The following is a 24,461-nucleotide window of genomic DNA, read 5'->3' as shown; positions in this document are numbered from 1 at the left end:
AGTCTCCTTAGGCCAGGCTAATAGGCTAGAGACCTAGAAAAGAGTTAATGTTATAATCTTGAGTCCAAAGGCAGTCTGCATGTAGAATTTATTCTTCCTCAGGGTTCTCAGTGTTTTCTCTTACGATTACCCACACTATGGAGAGTAAACTGCTTTACTCAAAATCTACTGATGTAAGTGTTGAACTCATTTTGTCCCATTATCCCAGATACAGAGCATCTGGAAAAACTTATATGATATATAATAAAATTATATAACATGAGCTTATATAATAATAAAGGAATGTATTACAATACAATATATATATAATATACATAAGCTTTAGATTATGATTCCCAACCTATTTTAATGCACCTGTGTCAATTTTATTGAAATATTTGCAGAATTGAAAACTTGGGACTTCATGAGTTAATCAAATCTGAAAAATCCATTCCTAGCAGCATCTATATTAGTAATGTTTGACCACAAACTGGGTACTGTAGTCTAGCCAAGCTGACACGTATAATTAACTATCACAAATAGCTACACATTTCATATAAGCAGAAAGAAAAACAATGTCTGAAGAGAAGGAACATTATCAATCAATTCCATGAAAAGTGAAAAATAGAAAAACAAACAGATCATGGTAAATATAAAATACAATAGAACTATCCAAATATAGAAGTCAGAATAATTATCATTAGTTACCACAAGAAATAACCCCTGAAATTTCAGAGGCTGGACACAATATAAGTTTGAGTCTCACATCACAACCCAAAGTGTGTCCTACAACTCTTGTCCCTCTTGTAGTCAACTACACCACACTGTGTAGCCTACAAGATTGTCCTGGCAGAGAAAGGGAAAGAAGAAAGAGACGTGCCAGCTCTCAGCATGTTGGCTTGTGTGGCTTGGCCTAGTCCATTGACCAAAATAAGCCACATGCCCCAAAATAACTGCAAAGGAGACTGGGAGCACTAGAAGGCATATTTGATGAGCGCCAACTGTCTCTGCTTCTGTTTGTCTTCATAATAAAATGCAAACAGACTAAAATTACCAATTGGGTCACCACAATTTTTATAATGGATTATAAAAGATTTGACAAAGGTGGTCAAAACTCTGCTGAGCCATGAAGGTACAGAAGGGTGGGAAATGAAGGGAGGAGAAAAAATACATCAGGGAAACTAATAAGAAAGCTGGTACACCTCTATAAATAACAGTCAAATAGGCTTTATATCTTTAAAAAAGGAGTTATTAGGGATAAAGAGAGTCATCATGATATAAGACAAAGAACTAGATATCAGGAAGATTTTAAATTTGTAAAACTAAAAGGTCATAACAACAAAGCATAATAATAAACAAAACAAACACATCAGAATGAGAAAATTGATGTGTCTCTAGTGAGAGATTTTCCTATATCTCTTATAAATTGAGAGGTAAAGAAAAGACATAAAAAGATATAGATCCGAAGAATACCACAAACCAGATGATTTAATGTCCTTGCAGAATTCTGTAACAATTAGATAACTAATTCTACATGCCCCAGTAGATACACTTCTCCTAAAACTTTAAAAACAAAACAATGCCAAAGGACCATGAACTGGAACACAAAGGATCAGCATATGCTAATGATTCAATGGCACCTAGACTGTGATCACAGTGCAATAGAATTAGAAACTGATGTAAAATTATGGCCAAAAAATAGTTTTAAAATAAAAACACACTTAAAATTAATTCAGGAGTCAATGAATGAAAAATAATTTTAAATTACAGAATATTTAATAACAGAACGTAAGTATAATTCTACAAATGTATGGGTTGCAAATAAAGTGGTACCTCCAGGAAAATGTAGAGTTTAAAATGCGGATATTCAGACAGGATAAGAACTGAAACTAGTTACTAAGTTTCTGTTTCAGAAGTTTTAAGCCAGACATGGTGGTGTAGTCCTATAATCCCAGCAACTCAGGAAGCTGAGGCAGGAGGATCACAATTTTGAGGCCAGTCTCTACATCAAAACAAGACTCTAAACAATTTAGTGAGATCCTGACTCAAAAGAAAAACTGAAAAGGTCTGGGGATATGGCTCAGTGGTAAAGTGCCTCTGGGTTCAATTGCCAGTACCAAAAAGAAGAAGGAGGAGGAGGGGGATAAATTTAAAAAGTATGATAGAATGAATATAAATAAAAGCAGAAATTAATGGTGTAGAAAAAAGCATTAGAGTTGACAAAACAGAAACCCAATTCTTAGAATAAACAGACAACTAAACAGAGAAGACAAAAACAATAAGGCAAAGATAGCTGATACATATAAACAGCACTAGGAATGAAAAGGGGACCATACCTGTAGATACAGTGCAGATTTTTTAAAAATATGAATATACCAGAGTATGTGAACAATTTTATTCAAATGGATTTGTATACTTATATGAAGTGGACAATAAATCTAGATTAAAATTGACTCAAAACAAAGTAGTAAGCCTGAGTAGAATTATAACCATTAAATGAATCAAATCAGTAGTTAATAATTTATCTACAACAAAACCACAAAGCCTACCAAAATGCTAAGGACCCATTATGCAAAACATTCCAAAGAACAGAAAAGAAGGATATGTTCCCTGGCTTGTTTTATGAGGCTGGTATGTGATCTTGATGGCAAAATTCCTTAGGGAACTGTATTGAAAAGAAAAACTGTGGGCCAGTCATTTAAATAAAGATGCAGGATGTTAAAATACTATCAATTTTAATCCAAACATGCACATTTTGAATATCTGGACAAATACAGGAGAAAGTTGATATTTATCAGATTTAGAAGATAAAAAATACAGGTGTCTACATTAATGTCTGTTCTTATCAGTCTGCTTAAATTATTTCCTAGATAAATGTTTTAATGTAAATGAAATTAAGAATGGTTAGGAAATTAATTCTGCAAGATGGACCCTAAGGGGGAAAAAATAAGAAATGTGGGTCTACAATGGGTCTGGAAATGAAACAAGATTTTCCTCCTCTATACCAACAAGTCCCTAAATTTCCTTCTTTCATTTTTAAATTCATGGTGTATGCATGTTTTTGTTTCTTACATATTACAAAGAGAGACTGATGCTTTCAATCAACAATCCCCTGACTTAAATTTTCACTTCTAAAGTCACACACCCAAGAGCAACCATCTATCAATTTTTTCTTTTCTTTCTCTACTAGTAATATTATTACCATGCATCATGGATTTCATTAATGTGGAGGGCTATCTTTGCTGTGGTGAATGAGAGGTTCACTTAGAGCTTGTCACGTTGCTTTGTTCTCCTATCCATGTCCCAGTAGATATGCTTCACCACCCTTCACTGTTTCTTTTAAACTGATGTAAATTTACCTGCAGCTTTACCTCTTGTTCCATAAATATGGATTTCACTTACAGAAGATGAAGTTACTTGTGGCCTCATCTTTCCCTCTAGCTCCCTTTCTTTCCTTTTCCCCTCAATCTCTACCCCTTTTACTTTAAGATTCTCATAGTCAGTGATATTTAAATTTCATCTGTAAGCGTAATTGTTCCAAGGCAAATTTTTTTAAACCACCCAGTTTGCTTAAAAAGGTTCCCCAGTTTCTGTTTGTTTGATTTTCAGTAGGGGAAGTGGATGGTTGGCTGTCTCTGCTTCTGTGCAAGAAGAAGGGGATAAAATAAATAACCCATATTGAATTATCTGCTTTTATTCTCATGACTGACTGATCCTCAACCTTGCTGCTGTTTCTGAAGCCTGGCCTGTTTCAGAGTCTTTGTACCTCCTTCCTGCCTTCTACCCTACTGTGCCATGTGTAGGCACAGTAACTGCTATAGATTGAGGAGCATTAAATATCTAAAGAGCTTCATTGGTATAAAGAAGAGAGTCCACCTGCAAAGGGAAGATTCCTCTATGGAGGTCATACACTTTCTTTGATCTACTTCTTTTTACTGTCTCATAGTTGTATTCCCCATTGATGTCTCCTGCAAAGTCACTACCTTTTACATAGTCTCTTGGTACAATCTACTGAAAATGATCAGTTCTTTGTTTAAAATTCATATTTTAAATTAAATAATCTATTTTTGAGAAACTCCTTGTTCTCTTACTGTATACATTACCTCCTCTGTGGGAGAAGTATAGTTGGGGGCTCCACTAGCCCATTCAATCATTGAGTGAGTTAGGAGAGGCATCTCAGCTTGATAGTAGGTACCAGGATACACAGCCTGGTGAGCAGCACCCTTAGCTCTGTTTGCACTGCTTCATGTCTTTCCTTTTCCCAGAAACAAATGTATCCAGAATTAAATTTGAACTGACAATAGATTTCCCAGTTGAAAGAAGCATGAATAACCAAGAATGACCCTAGGTGTTTTACATACAGTATTATGTGATTTTCATATATACTGGGATACAGTAGGTGATCACTAAATGCAGGATGCACCCTCCTATCTCCAAACACTAATGCTAAACCTCTAGAATGGATGATAATTCAGACTAACACAACTAATAAAATATTTATATTACCACAAGATAGAGTTGAACAGTGAAGAAAATTTCAAAGAGAAAATAAAATTCCTTCTTTTTCTTATCTAATTTGAGATCGTGTCTGAACATCTGTTTCAAGGTAGCTATCATGTAGAATTTTAAAAAAATTGATCAGATTTAGGTTCAAGTAATATGCTTCAATATCCTACTCAAGTTGAGAGAAGAACCTGGCCAGTCAGAATTTAGGAATTAGAAGATCTGTCTCCATACTAAGCACATTTAAATAAGTAGTGAGCTGCCAGCTAACAGAATACCTTCTCAAGGATCACTGAGCAGCCTGTGTTGATTCATCCATTGGCATAGTTCCTATAGAAGTGCAGTTCCTAGAGTCTAGAACTTAATTTTAATTTATTTTTAATTGACAAATAAAATTTTCTACATTCATGGTATATAATGCATAGCATGTCTTTTGGTTAACAGCAATTCTAACAGGTATGAGGTGATAGCTCACAATTTTAATTTGCATTTCCTGATGATTAGTGATGTTGAGCATTTTTTCATGCATCTGCTGGATATTAATATGTCCTCTTTTGAGAAATGTTTATTCAGGTCCTCTGCCCATTTTTTAACCCAGTTATCTATTTTCTTGTTATTGAGTTTTTAAAAATTTCTTATATATTTTGGAAATTAATACGCACACCCTTTTTAGATGAGTGCTTTGCAAATATTTTCTCCAATTCACTAGGTTCCCTCTTCCTTGTAGATTGCTTCCTTTGCTGTACAGAAGCAGTTACACAAGCCTGAGTAATGTATAAAGAAAAAAAGGTTTATTTAGCTCACAACTTTGGAAGCTGACGTCCAAGTTTGGGGGGCACTATTGATTGTATTTCTGATGTGAATCCACTTGGCTACATCACATCAGGCTTTCAGCATCTTGGCAGAAGCATGTGTGAGAGGGAAATATCACATGGTAAAACAGGAAGCCAGAGAGGCTGATGATGGGCCAGCCTTATTTTTTTTATGACAACTCTTTTGTAATAATTTACCAAGATCCGGAAAATAGCAAATCAATTCCTTCTACAGGTAGCATTATCAGTGATGTCATTACTTCCTAATAAGCCCCACATCTTGAAAGTCCAATCAACTCTGGAGACCAAGGTTCTAATGCATGAACCTTTGGAGGCCAAACTACATCTGAACCATGGATAATCTATTTTGAAATGATGTGAGATAAGGCCTAATTTCATTGTTTTGCATATAGATATCAAGTTATGCCAGCATCATTTATGGAACAGTCTGCCCTTCCCCAATTGTGTGTTCTTGGCTCCTTTATTAAAAATCCATTGACCTTAAGCATGCAAACTCTCTGGGCTTTCTATTTTGTTCCATTAGTCTATTTATCTAATTTTATGTCAGTGTCATGCTGTAAGATTACTATAGCTTCATCATATACTTTGAGACCAGGAAGTGCAATGTACAGCTTTGTTGAGGATTTCTTTGGTCATTTGGAGTCTTTTGTATTTTCATATGGATTTTAGAATTGTTTTTCCTAGTTCTGTGAAAAATTGTTTGGAATATTGATAGGGATTGCTTTGAATCAGGAAATTACTTTGTGTGATATGGACATTTTCTGATATCTTTCTATTTATTTGTGTCTCCCTTGGTTTCTTTCATCAGTGTTTTATATTTTTTAGCATACAGGTCTTCCCTTCATTGATTAAATGTATTCCTAAGTTTTTCTCATTCCTTTTGTACCTATTATAAATAGAATTGTATCATTGACTTCTTTTTCATATAGTTTGAGTTTGTTGTTAGTATAGAGAAACACAATTTTTAAAAAAATTCAATTTACAGATAACATCCTATGGTTTTATCATTACATGATTTCTTGAAGTGTACACACAATGTGTAATGGGTAAATATAGTTAATTAATAAATGAATCTACCTCATATAGTTATCATTTTTGTGGTGGGAGCACATAGCATCCAATCTCCACATTTTTTTTTCAAGAACACAATGTATCCTCCTTAACTTCAACCACCTTGCTGTATCATAGGTGGATTTATTCACCCTACAAAACTGTAATTATAGATCCTTTCACCAACATCTCTTCAACCAACCCCATCAACAACAACCACCACCTTCACCTCTGATAGCCAGCAGTCTACTCTCTACTTCTGTGAGATCAACTCTTTAGATTGCACATATGGAGGAGATCATGCAGAATTTGTCTTTCTGTATCTGACCTAACATAATATCCTTCATGTTCATCTATGTTCTCAAGATGGCAGGATTTCCTTATTTTTAATGGCTGACTGGTATTCGATTGGAAAGAAATACTACTGGTTTCTGTAACGATTTTTTATTTTGCAACTTAAGAATTTAATTTTTATGTGAGTTAACATTCAATCTCCAATTACATAATTTCTTACTTTTCATCAATGCAGTTATGGTATGTATAATACGATCTTATGAACTATTTATTAATGTGAGGTGTTAAACATGATCATATTTTGAATTTTCTCTTTAAAATTTTTTAAAGCATGTATTCATTTTAATTAATGTGTAAATAGCATTATGAAATATATAGGGTAATCAGAGATGGATAGAATTCGTTACTACCCTTAGGCCAGTAGTTACCATTTATGTATTTATTACTTGTCTTGATAATAAAAGACAATACTTTTCCAACTTTTATCTATATTAGTCATTATTTTTCCTTTCTTCCTATTTTTACTTTTTCTTTTATTATTTATTTTCTTTTAATATTATTCTTTTCCCTAATAATTTCTTCTTCTACTTTGTTATTAGTTTTTGAATATTTAGCAAGATTATTTTGATACCACTACTATTGGTCAGTAAATCCTAAAGTAAAAACACTGAATATTATGATATTATGAGTAAAGATTAAGGCATTTCTAAAGAGCAGTTAATTAAAAATATGATCACATAGTATCTTCTCTATGTCTTATTTAAATTTCCTTTTTGTAAAAGTACTAGTAAAGTTTGAGGTTTTTATTTTCAACACAAAAGACAGGGAAAATATTAGAATATCTATTGCATTCAAAGTTCCCGTAAAGTATGGTGTCTGCCAATTTCTAAACTTTACTCACATTTACCTTGCATTTTATTCTGTCAACTTTTACATAGTAGTCACTCACACAGTAATTTTAGCTTCTAATTAATATCTGTAATTATTGGAATATACATTTTATACCAGTGTAGTGTTAATGGGAAAATGATATAAAGCCATAAGTGATATGACAATCAAATTTATCACCAAAACGGGTGAGCACTTTTCTTCTGCATCAGCAAGTCACCTCTCTGAGAACTAAATGATTCCCACAATAGTAAGTACAAAAGAATCAATCAGAATCTAACCTGTGTAGAAAAATAATGAATCAGTATGAAAATAGTACTCATTAAGCTTTCTTGACTTTAGTAATTTGCGTTGTACCTGCTAGACTCATTTCAGTCAATAATTAAATAACAATCTATTGAAAGCAGAGAAGTGAATCCTATTTTATGGCCCAACATTAGATGCATTTAAAACTTCAGGGAATAAAATGTTTAAAATTAAAAGATTTTTGTCATCAGTCAGAAACAAACTCTTGGGGATGATGCTTTAATGCAATGTAAATGTGAACTAATTTTCATCAAAGCAGCAATGTTCTTGATGCTGTTCTAACTACTAGTTAGGAATTTCACCTATAGATGGAATGATCAGGTGGTAAGACTGCTCATTCAGTTTGATACTGGAAAGAAAATCCTATTAAACTTCTTCATAGTCTTTTTTTCAAATTCAAGGCCCTTGTATTATCTGCCCACCCATCTTCTAATGGCCATTTACGAGCCCAGTCCCTGCCCTGTTGCAACAGGTTAGTGGCACCCATAGGTGCAGGCAGAGTTATGGCTATTATACTGTAATTGGGAAAGACCAATTCTTAGTTATATATTTTTAAATCTTTCTTTGAGTATTTTTCTTAGTTTTTACATCAAGCTAAAAATTCACAGTCACAAACTGAATTTTCATGAGCAATTTGGGGGTTTTCTTATTTCATCTCAGTTTTCTTTGTGTGCTCAGTCGCTTTCAGTCTTCCACAGACTTATCTAATTCTTCTACAATCCTAGGATGCACTATTTAATACCAGAATTCTACAGTGTTTCAAAAGATCTCTGGCCAAGACCATCTCTTTGGGTCATTTCTTGACTCCCTATTCTACTTTAGGAACCTATAAAACATATACATGTTTCATTAAAAAGCTTTCAAAATTGATGCAGTGATTTTCTTATTTTAAAACTCTTTGTGATCTTTACAATTATTTTACCTAAGTTCATGTCCACTATCTAAAAAACAGGAAATAAAGAGGAAGGGAATGTAAAGTTGTGCACAAGCCCACAAATAATTACTATATCACACCATAATCTCTCAAAAATTACTTTTATAATATTGTTATATGCACATCTTCCTATGCAAATACTTTTTGCACAAATAAGTGATGTTTTCATAATGTTTTTGCAACTTGAATAGATCAATTAATATCAATTAATATGAAAACAGTACTCATTAGTTTTCTTTTTTAGAACATTTTTAAAGGTTCTCAAAATTTATCTTTTTAAAATGCATATAGGACTAGACTTCACACAATATTCTGAGAATTTATTATAGTAAGAACATTACCCATGATTTTTAATAGTAGTCAGATGCACTAAAATGTAAATTATCTCTAATACATACTTTATATAAACACAGTGCAACTAATCACCAACCTCACATATTTTGAAGTTCTCTTTATTGCAAAATTTAAATTTAAAATCATTTAGTTAACATATTATCTTGGTACATTAATCCACTCTGGAAATGTATAAGAACTTATGAATAAGTTATTTTATAAAAATAGCATAATGGAACATGTAATAACCATTCTGATGAATTATCAGTTACTACTTCCCTTAAAACTAAACAAAAACAAATATTTTCATACCTTCTTAAATCCAATTCTTACAATTGAACTTAGATAATTTATCTCTAATAAAGAAGTTATGTGAGTAACATTATAAAAGTAGAAAGCACAATAAATAACATTTAAAATTGCTTGTTTAGAAAGTAACTCACTGGATGCAGGTTTACCAGCCCAACAAATTGTAACTTACCTTCAATACTCAACTACACATCTCTCTCACATCTCATACACATCTCATAATAGAACCTCCGGATAGCCAAAAACTTTGAAATTTCTCTGCTCCCATAATGATTTGATCATTTTTCTTTGAAAGTGACTTTTTCATTGGTCTTTCCACACCACTCCAATTCTATCCAGGAAAGCATAATCTTTCCATTTTGAATACTCAGAGCTTACTGTGGTGGTTGAAACATCTAAAAATTTTCATTGAGGAAATTAATAAATTCATTCATCTATTAATCAGCAACATTATGTTTTAATAATAGCCACTGTGAATGTTTAACCAGTAGTAGGAAGAAGAAAACTTACACATATCAAAATGCAATTAAGTGCCAAACCCTCCATTATATCTTTAGACTTTGTCATTTCGTTTTTTTCTGTTTTCTACTCTGTCTTAAATTATTTCACATTTTCCTAGATACGTATGAGCTAATTATACATGCAGAAACTTACATACATTAATAATAAATTCTAGTTTGCATGACATAATAAATGTATAATTTGTATGTGTACATATTTATGCATATATAGAGTACTGAAGACTTATTTATGAAAATATAACCTCTAAAAAGCAAGAAACAAAATATCTTGCAACTCTAAGAATCTCATTTACATTTCACATATGCTGTAGACACAGCTCAGAAATTCAGATGTGATGCTTATGAATATGTATGAAGAATAATTAGTTTGGAAAATGCTGCTTCATCACCTGTCTTGATTCTGTTGATGTGCTTCAGTAACTTACTAAGCAATGTTGGAGGAAAGTCTCTCCAAATTCCAATGAGTCGAAACAGTTCTGTTCATCCATGAGATGTTAGTATTTCCATTCCCTTATCCTATGAAAAGCCTGTCTTTTAAACCTGGATTGTTGGCAGATTGCTTATAACTGACAGTTGTATGCCATCAGCTCTTTATTTTATTATTTTGGAGTGTGCCTGGAAACATTGAAGACTGACTCTCAAATCCAAACTTTTCAATTCCACAGGTCTTGTCTGTGTTTATTACTCTTGTCTTCCTAGCCTATACTATTACAATAGCCAACCAAAGGCTCCTTCTTTCCCAGGCAGCTACCCAATTTATCTTCTGGACTGGAAATTTGATTGCAATCACCTACTCTGAAATTTTTAATAGCTCTGAATTGTTCATTGCCCAGATTGCTTAGTCTGACATTCAAACCTTCTAGAAATTATGACCCACCTAATATCTTTATTTCTCCAAACTGTCCTCCACAAACTATAGCCTGATGGGATTGAAATATTTATTTCCCCCAACCACACATCAAAACTTTTTAACCCTTTGTCTTTCCTTATAGTATTTCTCCTCTGTTTCCTACACTTTTAAATATCTATCTCCTTGTCTCTTAGCAAGGAATGGTTCACTAAAGATACAGGAAGAAATCACTGGCTTCCTAAAAAGCAGGAAAGATAAGATGCCTGGAAGCAGAAAAATGAGAAATATTCCAAAATGAAAAAAAGATAGAAAATAGCAGTGGGGATGCTTTTCAATAAATAATCTTCAGTCAGAAATCAGTCTCATTGCTGGATGAAGATGCAAGGATTCAATGGAAGATGAATAAGTTAATAATTATCCATACACAATAGTATTAGAAAACTCAGAAAGGTTTCCAAAGAGGGATCTCACAAATAAAAGAGGTGAAATTACTAAAACCTCTGCAGATAATAAAAATATTAGAAAAGTATTGTAAATAGTTTTATGCTAATAATTCAACAATTTGAATGAAATGAGCAAACTCTTTAAAAATCTTAAACTACCAAAACTCATCCACAAATGAACAAATAATCTGAATATACATAGCATACATAAAATATATATTATAGAATTAAATTTGTAGTTAAAAACCTTCATACTCACACATATGCACAATCTCAGTCCCAGTTACTCCACTTGAGAATTTCATGAAACTTTCATCAAAGAAATACTAAATTTTTCTAGAAAACTGAAGAGGATAAAATATGTCCTCTTACCCCATTCTATGATATCAATGCCAGGTAAGTATATTACAAGAAAATTATAAGCTAATATCCTTCATATTCAAACATTTTTGATAAAGCTATAACAAATCTGAGCCATTTTTAAAGGATTATACAATATTTCTGAGATTAATCCCAGGAATGTACAATGAAGATTTGTAAATCAATCTATATAATTACCACATTAAAAAGCTAAAGAAGGAAATCATAGAATCACCTTAATAGAGGCAGGAAAAGTGACAAAAATCCAACATCTCTGCATATTAAAGTTTTAATTTTAGAAGTAAATTTTTCTCCCTGTTATCTATGAAGTATATTATTTTTTAAAAACCCTACATTAACATCATACCTAATGGTGAAAGACTGAATGCTTTGTTCTTAAGATCAGGAAAAGGAATGGATATCTGTTCTCTTCACTTTCATTTAATGTTGTATTGGAAATGCTAGCCAATGCAATCAGCAAGAAAAAGGAAATAAAAGGCTTCCAGATTGAAAGCAAAGTACAACTGCCTTTATTCACAAGAGGTATGGCAGTCAAAGCATAATAATCCATGGGATCTATAAAACGTTACTAGAACTGATAAGCAAGTTTACCAGTATTATAGGCTATGGCATAAATATGTGAAAATTGATCATTTGCATAGGCTGTCAAAGAGAAACTTGAAGTTGAAAATAAATTAATACAATTTACAATAGCATAAAGAATATGAAATAGGTATAAATTTGATAAAAAAATTCAAAAAACCTATACACAGAATATTACTGAAATAAATTAAAAACATCTATATAAATAAAGAGATTTATCATGTTCATGGATCAGAAGATCCAATATTCTTATAGTGCCATGGATCAGAAGATCCAATATTCTTATAGTGCTAATTTTATATAAATTGATATATACATTCAATGAAAGCTGAATGAGATCCTAGAAACCTATTTAAAGAAATTTATAATCAATATGAAATAAAAAGGAAAAAAATTGGAAGAGTTATATTATCAGGGTGTAATAATTTCTATAAAGCTATGGTAATTAAACAGTGTGGTGTTGTTATCAATATTGAGTAATAATTGATCATTAGAACAAAATAACCTAGAAATAGATCCTATACATCAAATGATTCCTGACAAAGATACAAAAGCAATTCAATGTTTTCTAATGTACATGTTAGTTTTTCAAAAATAACTCAGAAATAGATCATAGATCTAAATATATAGCATAAAAATATAAAACATCTGAAAGAAAATATAAGTAAAATATTTATGATCTTGGGCAAAGATTATTAGATATAACATAAAAGACTAACCCTTAACTGGAAAAATTTGCTAAATTAATCTTCATTAAAATTGAGTACTTCCCCTTCAAAATCTATTTTGAAGCCAGGTGCAGTGGCACATGCCTGTAATCTCAGCAGCTTGGGAGGCTGAGGCAGGAGAATTGCAAGTTCAAAGCCAATCTCAACATAAGTGAGGCAATTCAGTGAGACCCTGTCTCTAAATAAAGTACAAAATAGGGCTGGGGATATGGCTCAGTGGTCAAGTGCCCCTGAACCCTGAGTTCAATCCACAGTACCCAATAATAAATAGATAAATAAATAAATACATAAATAAAAATAAACAAAAAAACTACTTTTAAGAAAATGAAAAGACAAATTCCAAATTAGGAGATTATATTTTTGAATTATGTGTCTGAAAAAAGACTTGTAATATGGAAAAAAACCCAAAAATTGAACAGAAAAATTCTTAACAGATATTTCTCCTAAGAAGATAGCAAATAAGCACAAAAAGAAATACTCAACATTATTAGTCAACAGAAAAATGCAAATTAGAACCAAATTGAAAGTCAAATTTTAATCTATTTTTAAATTTTAAAAGATTGAGTGTTGGGGGTGTGGCTCAGTGGTAAAGTGCTTGCCTAGCACCTATGAGGCCCTGGGTTTGATTCTCAGTACCACATATAAATAAATTAAAAAAAAAAAAAAAGATTGAGTGTATTGAGTCTTGGCCCAGCTGAGAACAAAAGAAACTTCTGTGTACTACTGGATAGAAATTTTAAATACTACAAACAATTTGGAAATCAGGTAGCTGTTTCATAAAAACTTAAATATACATCAACCATATGATCAAGTCATTCTACTAGTTGGTAGTCACTCTGAGAGTAATGAAAGTCTCTGTTTATACAAAGATTTGCACAAAAATGATTAGAAGTTCTATTTAGAATGGTGAAAGCTAAAGCAACTCAAATTTCCATTCAATAGTAAATGCATAAATGGATTGGGACACATCCATACGATGAAATACCACTTACACGTACAAAAGGGATCAAATACTGACACACACACAACATGGACAATGCTAAAATTATACTGAGTGAAAAAAACCAGACCCCTCCCCCCAAAAAATGCAGTATATAAATCCTATAAGACACAAACTTACAGTGATTAAATTAAGACTAGTATTTTGTCTAGGAACATGGTGGGGAAGAGGAGAAGGGATAGAAGGAAAGGATTAAAATAAATGATATTGTGTTCTCTACTTTGATTATAGTAATGGTTTCATGGGTGTAGACATTTCAAAAATAAAATTGTAAATTCTAAATATGTGTAATTTATCTATCCAGTTTTAACTTAATCAACTGCTGAAAAGTATTGAAAAATAGAAAAATGCATATTGGTTACGACTGATAGGACTGATTATAGTCCATCAACAACTTCTCACAGTTCACTCAGTGGTGATTGGGGTCTCCCTCCCCTCCTCTCCTCTCCTCTCCTCTCCTCTCCTCTCCTCTCCTCTCCTCTCCTCTCCTCTCTTCTCTTCTCTCTCTCTCTCTCTCTCATCTGTTGCCTTTAATTTTCTTTTTCACAGCAAATCAACTCTGTTTCCCTCAGTTAATGCCATGCCTCATTTTGCACATCCAAGATTAGCTTTAAAATTATGGTTTTTAAATGCTTGCCAGATGATGTTCTTATAAAAAGGCATTCACACTCCAAGAATGTTAGAAAAGCTGTTTTTTTTTCCTTTTCTCTCTCTTTTTTAAAAGTTTCATCTAACATTATGAATGACCCATATTCTTGATTATTCAGGAACATTGTCAACATTAGTTCTTTTATTACAATAATATTGTCATCCACTGAGAACTACCTTATCATATACACTTGACCCCTTTCCAAGTCGATTTGGATGCCTAAGCATTGAAAATTTTCCTCTTTACTTTTAAGAGTTTTTTCTCTTTCTTCATCGTCAAACAGATTGTCAGCTGTCATTTCTGCTGTTTTTACTGTGCCTATTTAGAGAATCTTCACTCCTTTGTAATTTCCTATCTTTGATCTGTTTTGATTCAGAAAACTTATAACCCACGGAGTAAAAATGATGTGTAAATTGGAGCAAATATAGAACATGAGTGGGTAATCTGAGGCTTCCTTTTTTGAGTAAAGTACATTGAATTTGTGCCATTAACTTTTACACTTATTTTTTCCCCAAGATAATGACACTTTTTGACGTTACTATACCTAATTCCCAAGATAAAATGTGAAACTAAGAATTCCCATGAACGCAATGGGAGATACTGTCAATTTTCCATAGAATAATTTTCCAAGGTTGTATTTTTCTAGTACTGTGTACAATGTCTCTTTTTATTGATGCAGATGTATCTAATATGCCCTTTTGTGGATATCAAGTCTGTCTTATGAGCAATATTTAAATGAAATCTGTTGGAATGATTCACTAAAATAAATTTGACCAGAGCAAAACCAAGCTCTGTAATCTTTTCCTATTTTAATTCTCAAGTAACATGACTGATAAAAACTGTTACTAAGGCACTACAGATGTCTTTGAAGAGCATTATGACTGGGATGACCTAAGTTCAGAATTATAACTTTGACAGTAAGCATTTAGTATTCTCCAGCCCTTCTTGTACCCTGAAATACTTTTTCTAGTTTAAAATATACACATAGGACCTTATTTGATTTATCTGTTGGTATAAATGTATTATGTAATGACTACAGAGGAGAAAACACTATTAAAATGGATAACTAGACAGTCAAGTGAAATGATCCTTTTCCTGTTCTATTATCTTTGTGTCACCTCGATTAATCTAACCCTCAACAAATACATCTTTGCTGGATGATTGTGATTCTGAGATTGCCATTTAGAAGGCTGTATTATGCCATGGTGCTTTGAAATTTGTTTAAAAAGGAACCCAATAGTCCTTTTAAATTCAATACCCAGGGAATTAAAGTAATGCTCCCTACTCACCCCATATCTAGAGTAAAATGTGCTTAGGGATAAAGTGAATGGATGTCTTTAGTTCTTAATTTGCTTGGCTTCTGCAGAACTTAATACTACTGATCATTTATGTTCTTGTAACTCTGTCAGCCATGATGTGTTGGGGAAAATAATATCACATTCTCTCAGTTTCTCCTTATTGCCTCTGGAATACCAGCCCCACTTCTATACCTGCCACTTGAACATTTTTGTTCTAAGGATTTCTCTCTAGACCTTCTAATCTCCCAACAAGTAGTCTCTAGTCACCTACGTGTGTTAATAAGTCACAATTGTAAGTCTTTATCCCAGTAAGTAAACTCTGTATACTAACTGTCTTCTAGACATCTTGACTTTATCATGCTACATTACTAGATATTTTAAGCCTCCTTTTCTGTCCACAGGCATCAGGTCCTCAAGGTTCATTGAAGGAAGATGCCAAAGGCTCTCTTCAAAAAAGCTTCAGGATTCTTAATGAAGCCAAGAAATTAGCAAATGATGTAAAAGGTTAGTGTGGCCAATGTTTTTGTTATATTCAGGTTAATTGCATTATCATTGATAGGATATTCTATGACCATATTGAAGAATGAAATTTTTCAGATTTCTTGAGCATTTTACAACCTGGATATTAAGCAAGTAAACTTTCTCACCAGTTTTACATTTTATAGTCTTCACATCTTATTTCACTGAATAATGCTTCATAATTTTTAAACCTAACTTCTATAGAATTGCTTCAACCCTAATTTCTATTGAATTGCTTCAACTATATCTCAAGTACAGTAACTTTTAGCATGATGAATTTTTAAGAGTGCCAACCCCACTTTGTTATGGCTTCAGAAAAGAAAGTCACAAAGGAATAGGTTGGGCAAACGTGATGTAAATATCTGTGAAATTTCCAGTGTTATTAGTGGGATCTGAACATTTTTCAAATCTTTTCAATATATTTTCATGTATTTTATTCTTAATACAGAAATCAAAAATGAAAAAAATGTCTACCCATATATTTTATACTTTGTGTTAAGAATATGTTATTTCACATGGCTATTGTCTATATAAGTTGGTATACGTAATTTCATTCAGCTATCACCTGTTTCTCATCTGAATGGCCTTTTATTTATCTCTCCAGTCTCATCCCTTACAATTTTCTGGCTTTCATCCAACTTCCAAGCCTTCCTAAAGATTCAAAGCCCCTCTAAAACATGCTACCATTTTGAAACTTCATGCTTACACAGTGTTATTCCTTCTCCTTGGAATGACTCAACCCCATCCCTCTTTATCTATCCACTTTCTCTCAGATCTTTACAATATAGCTCAGATATCTTCTCCAGAAAACCTAGCAGCCTATCCATTTAGGTGCCCCTCTCTGACCATACTCTTCCTCATAGACTTGTCAAACTACTGCAGTTATGAACCTTATTCCACCTTCTTCAGAAAAGGCATAGTGTTTTTTAAACTTTGAATTTCTTGTATATATCTCACTGAAGAGTTCAAATTGAGAAATAATTCCATATTTTTCACTAAAGGACTGATGTTGGTCTTTACTTATCCTAGAAAGAGAAGAAGTTTAATTTCTATTTGGCATGATTTCAACCAATAAAACTTGGTCTCCTATAGTAGCTGATACAGAATTACAAGATCTATCTCTCTTAGAGATGACAGTTTCATAGTAAAATGCTTTGGACTATGTATCACAGATAAAATAAAGCTCCATATTTACATAATTTTGTGCAGATGATAGCTGTTATTACAAGAGTGATTATAAACAACCAAAGTCTGTTTTCTAGTTAGACAAAAGACATCAGACCATTACTTTGTGTTCACTTCTTCTTATCTTGTACCCTTGCCCAGGACGAGCGCAGGTGAGTGAGATAAGTCATACAAGTCCAGGGACAGAACCTGTCTTTATTTAAGATTTTAATATTTGGTTCATTATGGTTCTTTCTGCATTAATTCTGATTTTTTATATATTATATTAAAATATTTCTGTCTTGCCTACTGAGTTTTGGGGTGTTGTTTTAAATTTCATAACACAGTTTGTTGCCTTACACACCTGACCCTTCTCCCTGTCCTGCCCCTGCCTTGATTTCCCCACAAACATAGTGATGTTATAAAAATGAAGAAAGAATTCCATTTTTAGTGTTTGAAAAAGAAATCTAAGGACAGGGTGGCAGAAAGGGTTTGGAGACAGAAATGTTCATTAGTCTAAGTGTCGTTTTTTGTACTTCAGGTAGTACATTATTTAAAGTAATGAAAACCCACAAACTACTCAAGTAATAATTCCTCCAGAAAACCAAGCCAAGGCTATGACGGAGATGGGAATGTTTTCTTGCTACATTATGACATTCCCCTGATTTGTGGCCAATTACACAGGTTATAAAATGGCTGTTAATCAGGGAAATGCCATATATTACCACTAGGAACTGCTGAAATAGGCCCTACAGAGCAAAACTCCTGACAGCAGCTATTAAAACAGAGATTTAGTCATTTCTCTCTCTATGGTGCCTGGAGTTACAAGGAATAAAAATGGTGGGGCCAGTATTCCTTCCATATTTCTAATTTGTTGCTTGGTTCAATTCAGTACAATTCAGTTAGTTCCTGAGGTTTAGTCATGAATGACTTACTGCTGCTCCCTGCCATTTTTCTGCTGTCCTTGCCTAGAGGGAGTCTGAACTTGCCAGGAGCAATTTGTTTTGCTTTTTTAATGTTTGAATATACATCTGTTAAAAGGAAATTTGCCCTTGTGTGTGTTTGAGCTTTGAAGCCGGTCTACACTACACTGATTGAATATCTGTGGAAACAAAAACCATTTTGTTGATGGATATGAGGCTATGCACAAATTGATGATTGAAAGAGAGGATGGATTAATACCACCAGGTGAATTAATACTACTTTATCAGTAAGCAAGAAGTATGGACAATAAAATATTTGAGGTGCTCATACAGGATGTACAGGGCAAGGAATGAAGTGGTGATGAATTAGGAGTCTGAGAATACTGTGATTTAAAAATTTTTAAATTATATACATTGTCTTACATAGAGCAACATTTCAAATTTATTTACTTCCTAATTTACCCCTAATTTTTGTTTTTGTCAAAGATAAAAGAAATTATATAATTACTTAAGAAATACTTATAAAAATTGGATAATACTCACATAAAATAAAAAGTTCTATTCCCAAGCCCAAGAATAATGAGTCAGTGCACTGCTTGTCCTGTGGTGCTGTCCAGCACACAGAGCAGTTCCACACATCACTCAAGTCATCAATGTTTGTCACTTTCTTTTTCTGCTATGGTCCTCCAACCACTTGGGCCTCCATCCAGATATGTGTATCAGAAGATTCTGCAGTCATGGATATAATGCACTTAAAATTATATACTCATTGAGATTCTTTGTTATTTTAGAAAAGGAATAAAAAGTAACATTGCAGTAGTTTTAAACCAAAGTATAGCGTAGGAGTTACATTTAATTAAAGCATTCTTATATTATTAAAAATGTAATTTTTCTGAATTCCCATGCTACCATTTACCTGAATCAGCCTAGCTGGCATGTCACAGAGACAAAGTCATTTGTTCATTGATGACAATTTTACATGAAACTGATGAAATCAAACCTTGGTCTCCTGGCATGACATATTTCTTCATCTTTTCTCATTGAAATTACTGGTCCCTCATATATAATTTTGACTCCTTCTTTGGAGTGTGAACATCAAAAATCAAGAAAATGAAACCAGGATGGACTCAGGCTAGAGGGAAAATCAAAAAGTGGCAAAACAGGGATAAACATGGAGGGGCAGGAACTACTAGAAAGACCTTCTCTAAAAATGAAACTCAGCTTGTGGTATTGCAAGAAGCAAACCCTCAGAACCATCCTCTGAATCCACGTAGGAAGAGACAAAGGTCTGCACAGTAAAAACGGGAGTCAGAGGGATTGTTGTGTATTCAGAATCAGAACCTGGGCTTTTGGGGGAACCAGGTTGTAAGTAAATTTGTCTGAAACCAGGGTAAACAGAAATGCTTTCAAGGACCTGACAGATAACAAAAGAAATGGTAGGGCCTGTGTTAAACTAGAAAGTATTTTCATATATAACGACATTCAAATTTAAGTTCCTGACTGACCAAAATAGAACAAAATAAAAGCCTGCAGGGCCACAATCAGAAAGCAAATATAGGTTAACTGTGTCTGATTGTTTAGTTTCTTATTTTACTGACTGCAGAGGGAATTCCTTCTACCGCCACCTCCTAAGACTTTGGAGAGCATACAACCAGAAAAGTACCCCTTCCCTCCATTCCTGAGGAGTCTACCATAGTCCTCTAATGGTAGGAAAAGCAGAAGCAATCAGTTGTAGCTGACAGTTTTAAGGGCCTGTCAACGTTGTGTTTATCTCAAACAAGACTTAATTTGCACTCTCTACTTCAAGGATCAATGTATACAGCGACATGTAAATAACTTTAAAATATTGCAAATAATAACATATTTATATACATGTATTTATGTATATTAATATTATTTAAGAGAGCAGGATTTTATAAGAAACAAAAATAAATCCTTCAGTTTTAAGGGAAATGTTTTCACCTACACCCCCACAAAAAAAGCAAAGAACTACACTAAGATGATGATGAGAAGTTCACTTGACATTTTATGCTTGGTTCAGAAAGCAAACTCTTTTATAAGAATGCTCAAGGAAGCAGAAGTTTCAATCTAATTCTCTTACAGAGGAACCATTAGAAATCTTGCCACTGACTCCTTTAGCCATGAGAACTAATTGGCAACTTAGCAAATTTAAATTTTGAAGGTTCCATATATCTAAGAAATTATAAAGTCATATAATATATATAAAATCATATGATCGTGTAATACATACATGTTTTATTTGTAATACGTAGCTTTAAAGTTAGTGTATTTTACATAGTATATTTTTATTTATGTTGAGTTGGTGTAATGGGCTTGATCAATATCAATGCTGGACAGACAAACTCCTCAGCTGGCTAAGATTAATGTGGTTAATATATCATTCTCTCTACTAAAATTACCTTCTAAGTAGTTATATGAAAGAAAAGTTTTAAAGCTTTAAATATGGGTTATTTAATTAAGTAAAAGTATAGTTAATCTATCTATGCAGGCCGTGTTAAAAATTTAGAGGAAGATCAGAACATTACAGATTTTGTATTAACTTCCCTGGCCCACATTCCAATTTGGGATTTTAAATCATTGATAATTGTCTTTTTAAAAACCCTCAAAGAAAAAAATTAAAAAGATACAACCAAATTTAATTATGCATACCCCTTAACTTGACAGTGAACAATGTTTTTGTAACAATGACTTGAATAGTAACTAAAAGGGCTGGGAGTATAGCTCAGTGTTAGAGTGTTGCCTGACATACACAGGGCACTGGGTTCAATCTCCAGCACTGTTAGAAAAAACAAAGACCATTGAACAACTGCAATGTATGATACTTACATCCTCGTTAAGTATAATGACATGAAGAGAGATATCTTATATATCTAGATATATATCTATATAGAGATATAGATAAGCTATATATTTAAAAATCAATAAATAACAATATCAACATATTTTATATAACTAACGTATATTCCAGCACGAATAGCTATAAGAATTTAAGATGAATGCTTTCAAGGAGACATACGTCTTAAAGACACTGACTGAGACAGCAAATTACTACTTTTATTGGAAGGCATTTGGGAAAACTTAGCTTTAAAACTTTATTTGTTGTTTTATAAACATTACTTACTTTAAAAATATGTAAATTTAAAATAAAAGCAAAATACTCTACACGTTGAAAATTTCCATTGCCTCTGATGTTTCAATTACTCAAAAGTAGTCATTGAGGCAACTGAGCAGACCAATCTGGATAATGTATATTTTTGCATTGGAAGGGCCCCCTAAATTTTGCCCCAAACAGCAAGTTAGGAACCCTAAACAATTTCTATGTGGTAGCATATTTTTTCCTCACACCTTCCATAATAGATGGAGATGAGAAAAATGATAAAGAGAGGTTAAACAAACTGCCCCAGTCCATCAGGGGTATATAGTGGAGTCAGCAGTTTAATACAAAGTTTCATGGCTCCAAACCTGATATTTTAACCCATACTGGACAAAACTCTCGACTTCTACCATGGTTGAAAAGGTTAACATTCATGGTCCTACAGATGGTTGATAAATGAATGAGTGGGAGAATACTTGAGAGTAGGAATCACTCATTACCAGGATGGGTTAAATCAAGGTCTTCTCCATGACCTGGTACAGAGCCCAGGCCTATCCCAAACATTCTGCTTCAGAACTACAGACAGAAACACTGCAGAGATTAAAAAACCTATTCTCTAATTATCACAGGGCTTCTAGAACAAAAGATAAAGCATATTTAACAAAAAAGAGCTTGTATGGATTAAGTTTCTTCTGCAAAGAAATCTTTAAGAGAGATTATTCTTTTACCTTCAGAAGAGTGATAATGAGTCTGTGCAAATATTGTGGACATTGAAAAGCTCATTGCAAATGTCACCTAGTTGGCAGTTTGACAGTGGACTCCATTTAGCCAGACCATTCAAAACTAATAGCTGGTCCATGAATTTCACCCTTATGATTGGGGTATTCTCTCAGGATATTTATTTGTGCCCTGTACATGTGAATAGAAAATTAAAATTGTGTTTGAGGAACATAATTAGATGAAGTTTAAATAGGCAAATAGAACAGTTCTACTAAAATCCATGAAAATCAGTTAAAAGAGATAGATATATTTTCTTAGGAAATGTAAACTTAAGTTCTGGACCAAGCAGTTTAAATGAAGAAAGTAAGCCATAAATATCATTAGTAAAAACTGGCCAAACACACCAGACTCTTATCAACACAACGTGAATGCATTGTCTCTTACTAACTACCTGTGATGAATCTAGTGCTTTCTCATGCACCCTTCAATTAATTTCTTATGTCAGTCATAGGAAAGGAAGCACTGTGTTCCTTCTATACAGATAAAAAGGCACAGAGATGACATTTGAACCCACATCTTCCAAATCCAGTCCTATAATGGTTTCATTGCACCATACTACTTCTTAATGACTGGCATCTAATCGAAGAAATTGCTAATGATCAAAGAAGTAATGTGTAATTTTTTTGAGTTTTTTTATTTGTTCTAATTAGTTATAAATAGAATAGAATGCATTTTGACACATCATACATAAATGGAATATAACTTTTCATTTTTCTGGTTGTACATGATGTAAAGTTAAACTGGTCATGTAATGATATATGCATATAGGGTCATATTTCCAGTTCATTTTATTATCCTTCCTATTCCCACACCCTTTAACTCTCCTCTGTCTAATCCAGAGTACCTCTATTCTTCCCTAGCCACCCCATCTTATTGTGAATTAGCATCCGCATATCAGAGAAAACATTCAGGCTTTTGTTTGGGGGGATTGACTTATTTTGCTTAGCATGATATTCTCTAGTTCCATTCACTTACCAGAAAATGTCATAATTTCATTCTTCTTTAAGGCTGAGTAATATGCCATTGTGTGTGTGTGTGTGTGTGTGTATCTCACATTTTCTTTATCTATGCATCTGTTGAAGGGAACCTAGATTGGTTTCATAGTTTAGCTATTGTGAATTCAGCTGCTATAAACGTTGATGTGGCTACATCACCTTCATATGCTGATTTTAAGTCCTTTAGATATAAATCCAGGAGTGGGATAGCTGGGTCAAATGATGGTTCCATTCCTAGTTTTCTGAAGAATCTCCATACTGCTATCCAGAGTGTTTGCACCAATTTGCAGTCCCACCAGCAGTGTAGGAGTGTACTTTCCCCCCACATCCTCAGCAACATTTGTTATTGCTTGTATTCTTGATAATTGCCATTCTGACTGGAATGAAATGAAATCTTAGTTTTATTCATATTTCCTAATTGCTAGAGGTGTTGAACATTTTTTCATATATTTGTTGATCGATTGTATTTTTTCTTCTGTGAAGTGTCTGTTCAGTTCCTTAGCCCATTTAGTAATTGGGTTATTTGTTGGTTGGTTGGTTGTTTTTTTGATATCGTATATAGCATAGATCCGTGTCACCAGTTCTGATTTAACTGCACTGTGACTCATATTTACCACCATGCCAGGAACATGGCATATGAGTAAATGTTTATGGACAGTGAAAGTGACTTTGAACTCTAATGTTTTTCAGTATAGGGATATGACTGCCTTGTAGTACTTCTGGTTGTGCATGAGAGGGAAATCATGTCATCAGACACATTCACAGTCTATCCTGGCTGCTCTGCTTCAACTCCTCCCTTGATTTATTAGCCTTATCTTTGCCACACCCATTTCTTAACTTTGTCTTCTGAAGGGTGATTATAGGGTAAGCATAGGAGAGCCAGAGCTAAAGAAGTACACGTGTAGTCTTTGAGGTGTAGTGAATGAGGCCTTTAGAGAGAAGATGGACTGGCAGGGCTAGTGCTATTGCTGTTGTTTCAGCAAAAAATAAGGAGACAAAATCCTACAAAATGTAGCTGAAGATAATAAATTGAATTCTTTTCTTGCTCTCTAGAAATTGAAAGTAAAGAATTATGTTAGAATTT

The 24,461-nt window shown here is 33.2% G+C and overlaps 1 protein-coding gene across 1 annotated transcript in view; it reads left to right on the top strand.

The window, feature by feature from the left end:
• The window catches only part of Lama2 (laminin subunit alpha 2), a 571,380-nt gene that overhangs the window by 470,979 nt on the left and 75,940 nt on the right, over window positions 1-24,461 (top strand). The window contains exon 41 of the mRNA XM_071613037.1: window positions 16,283-16,385. Within this exon, the coding sequence (XP_071469138.1) occupies window positions 16,283-16,385 (103 nt within the window). The remainder of the gene's footprint in view (window positions 1-16,282; window positions 16,386-24,461) is intronic.

The sequence above is a fragment of the Marmota flaviventris genome, chromosome 6 (genome assembly GCF_047511675.1).
Source record: "Marmota flaviventris isolate mMarFla1 chromosome 6, mMarFla1.hap1, whole genome shotgun sequence".
NCBI lineage: Eukaryota > Metazoa > Chordata > Mammalia > Rodentia > Sciuridae > Marmota > Marmota flaviventris.
This window is presented reverse-complemented; position numbering and strand designations above follow the sequence as displayed.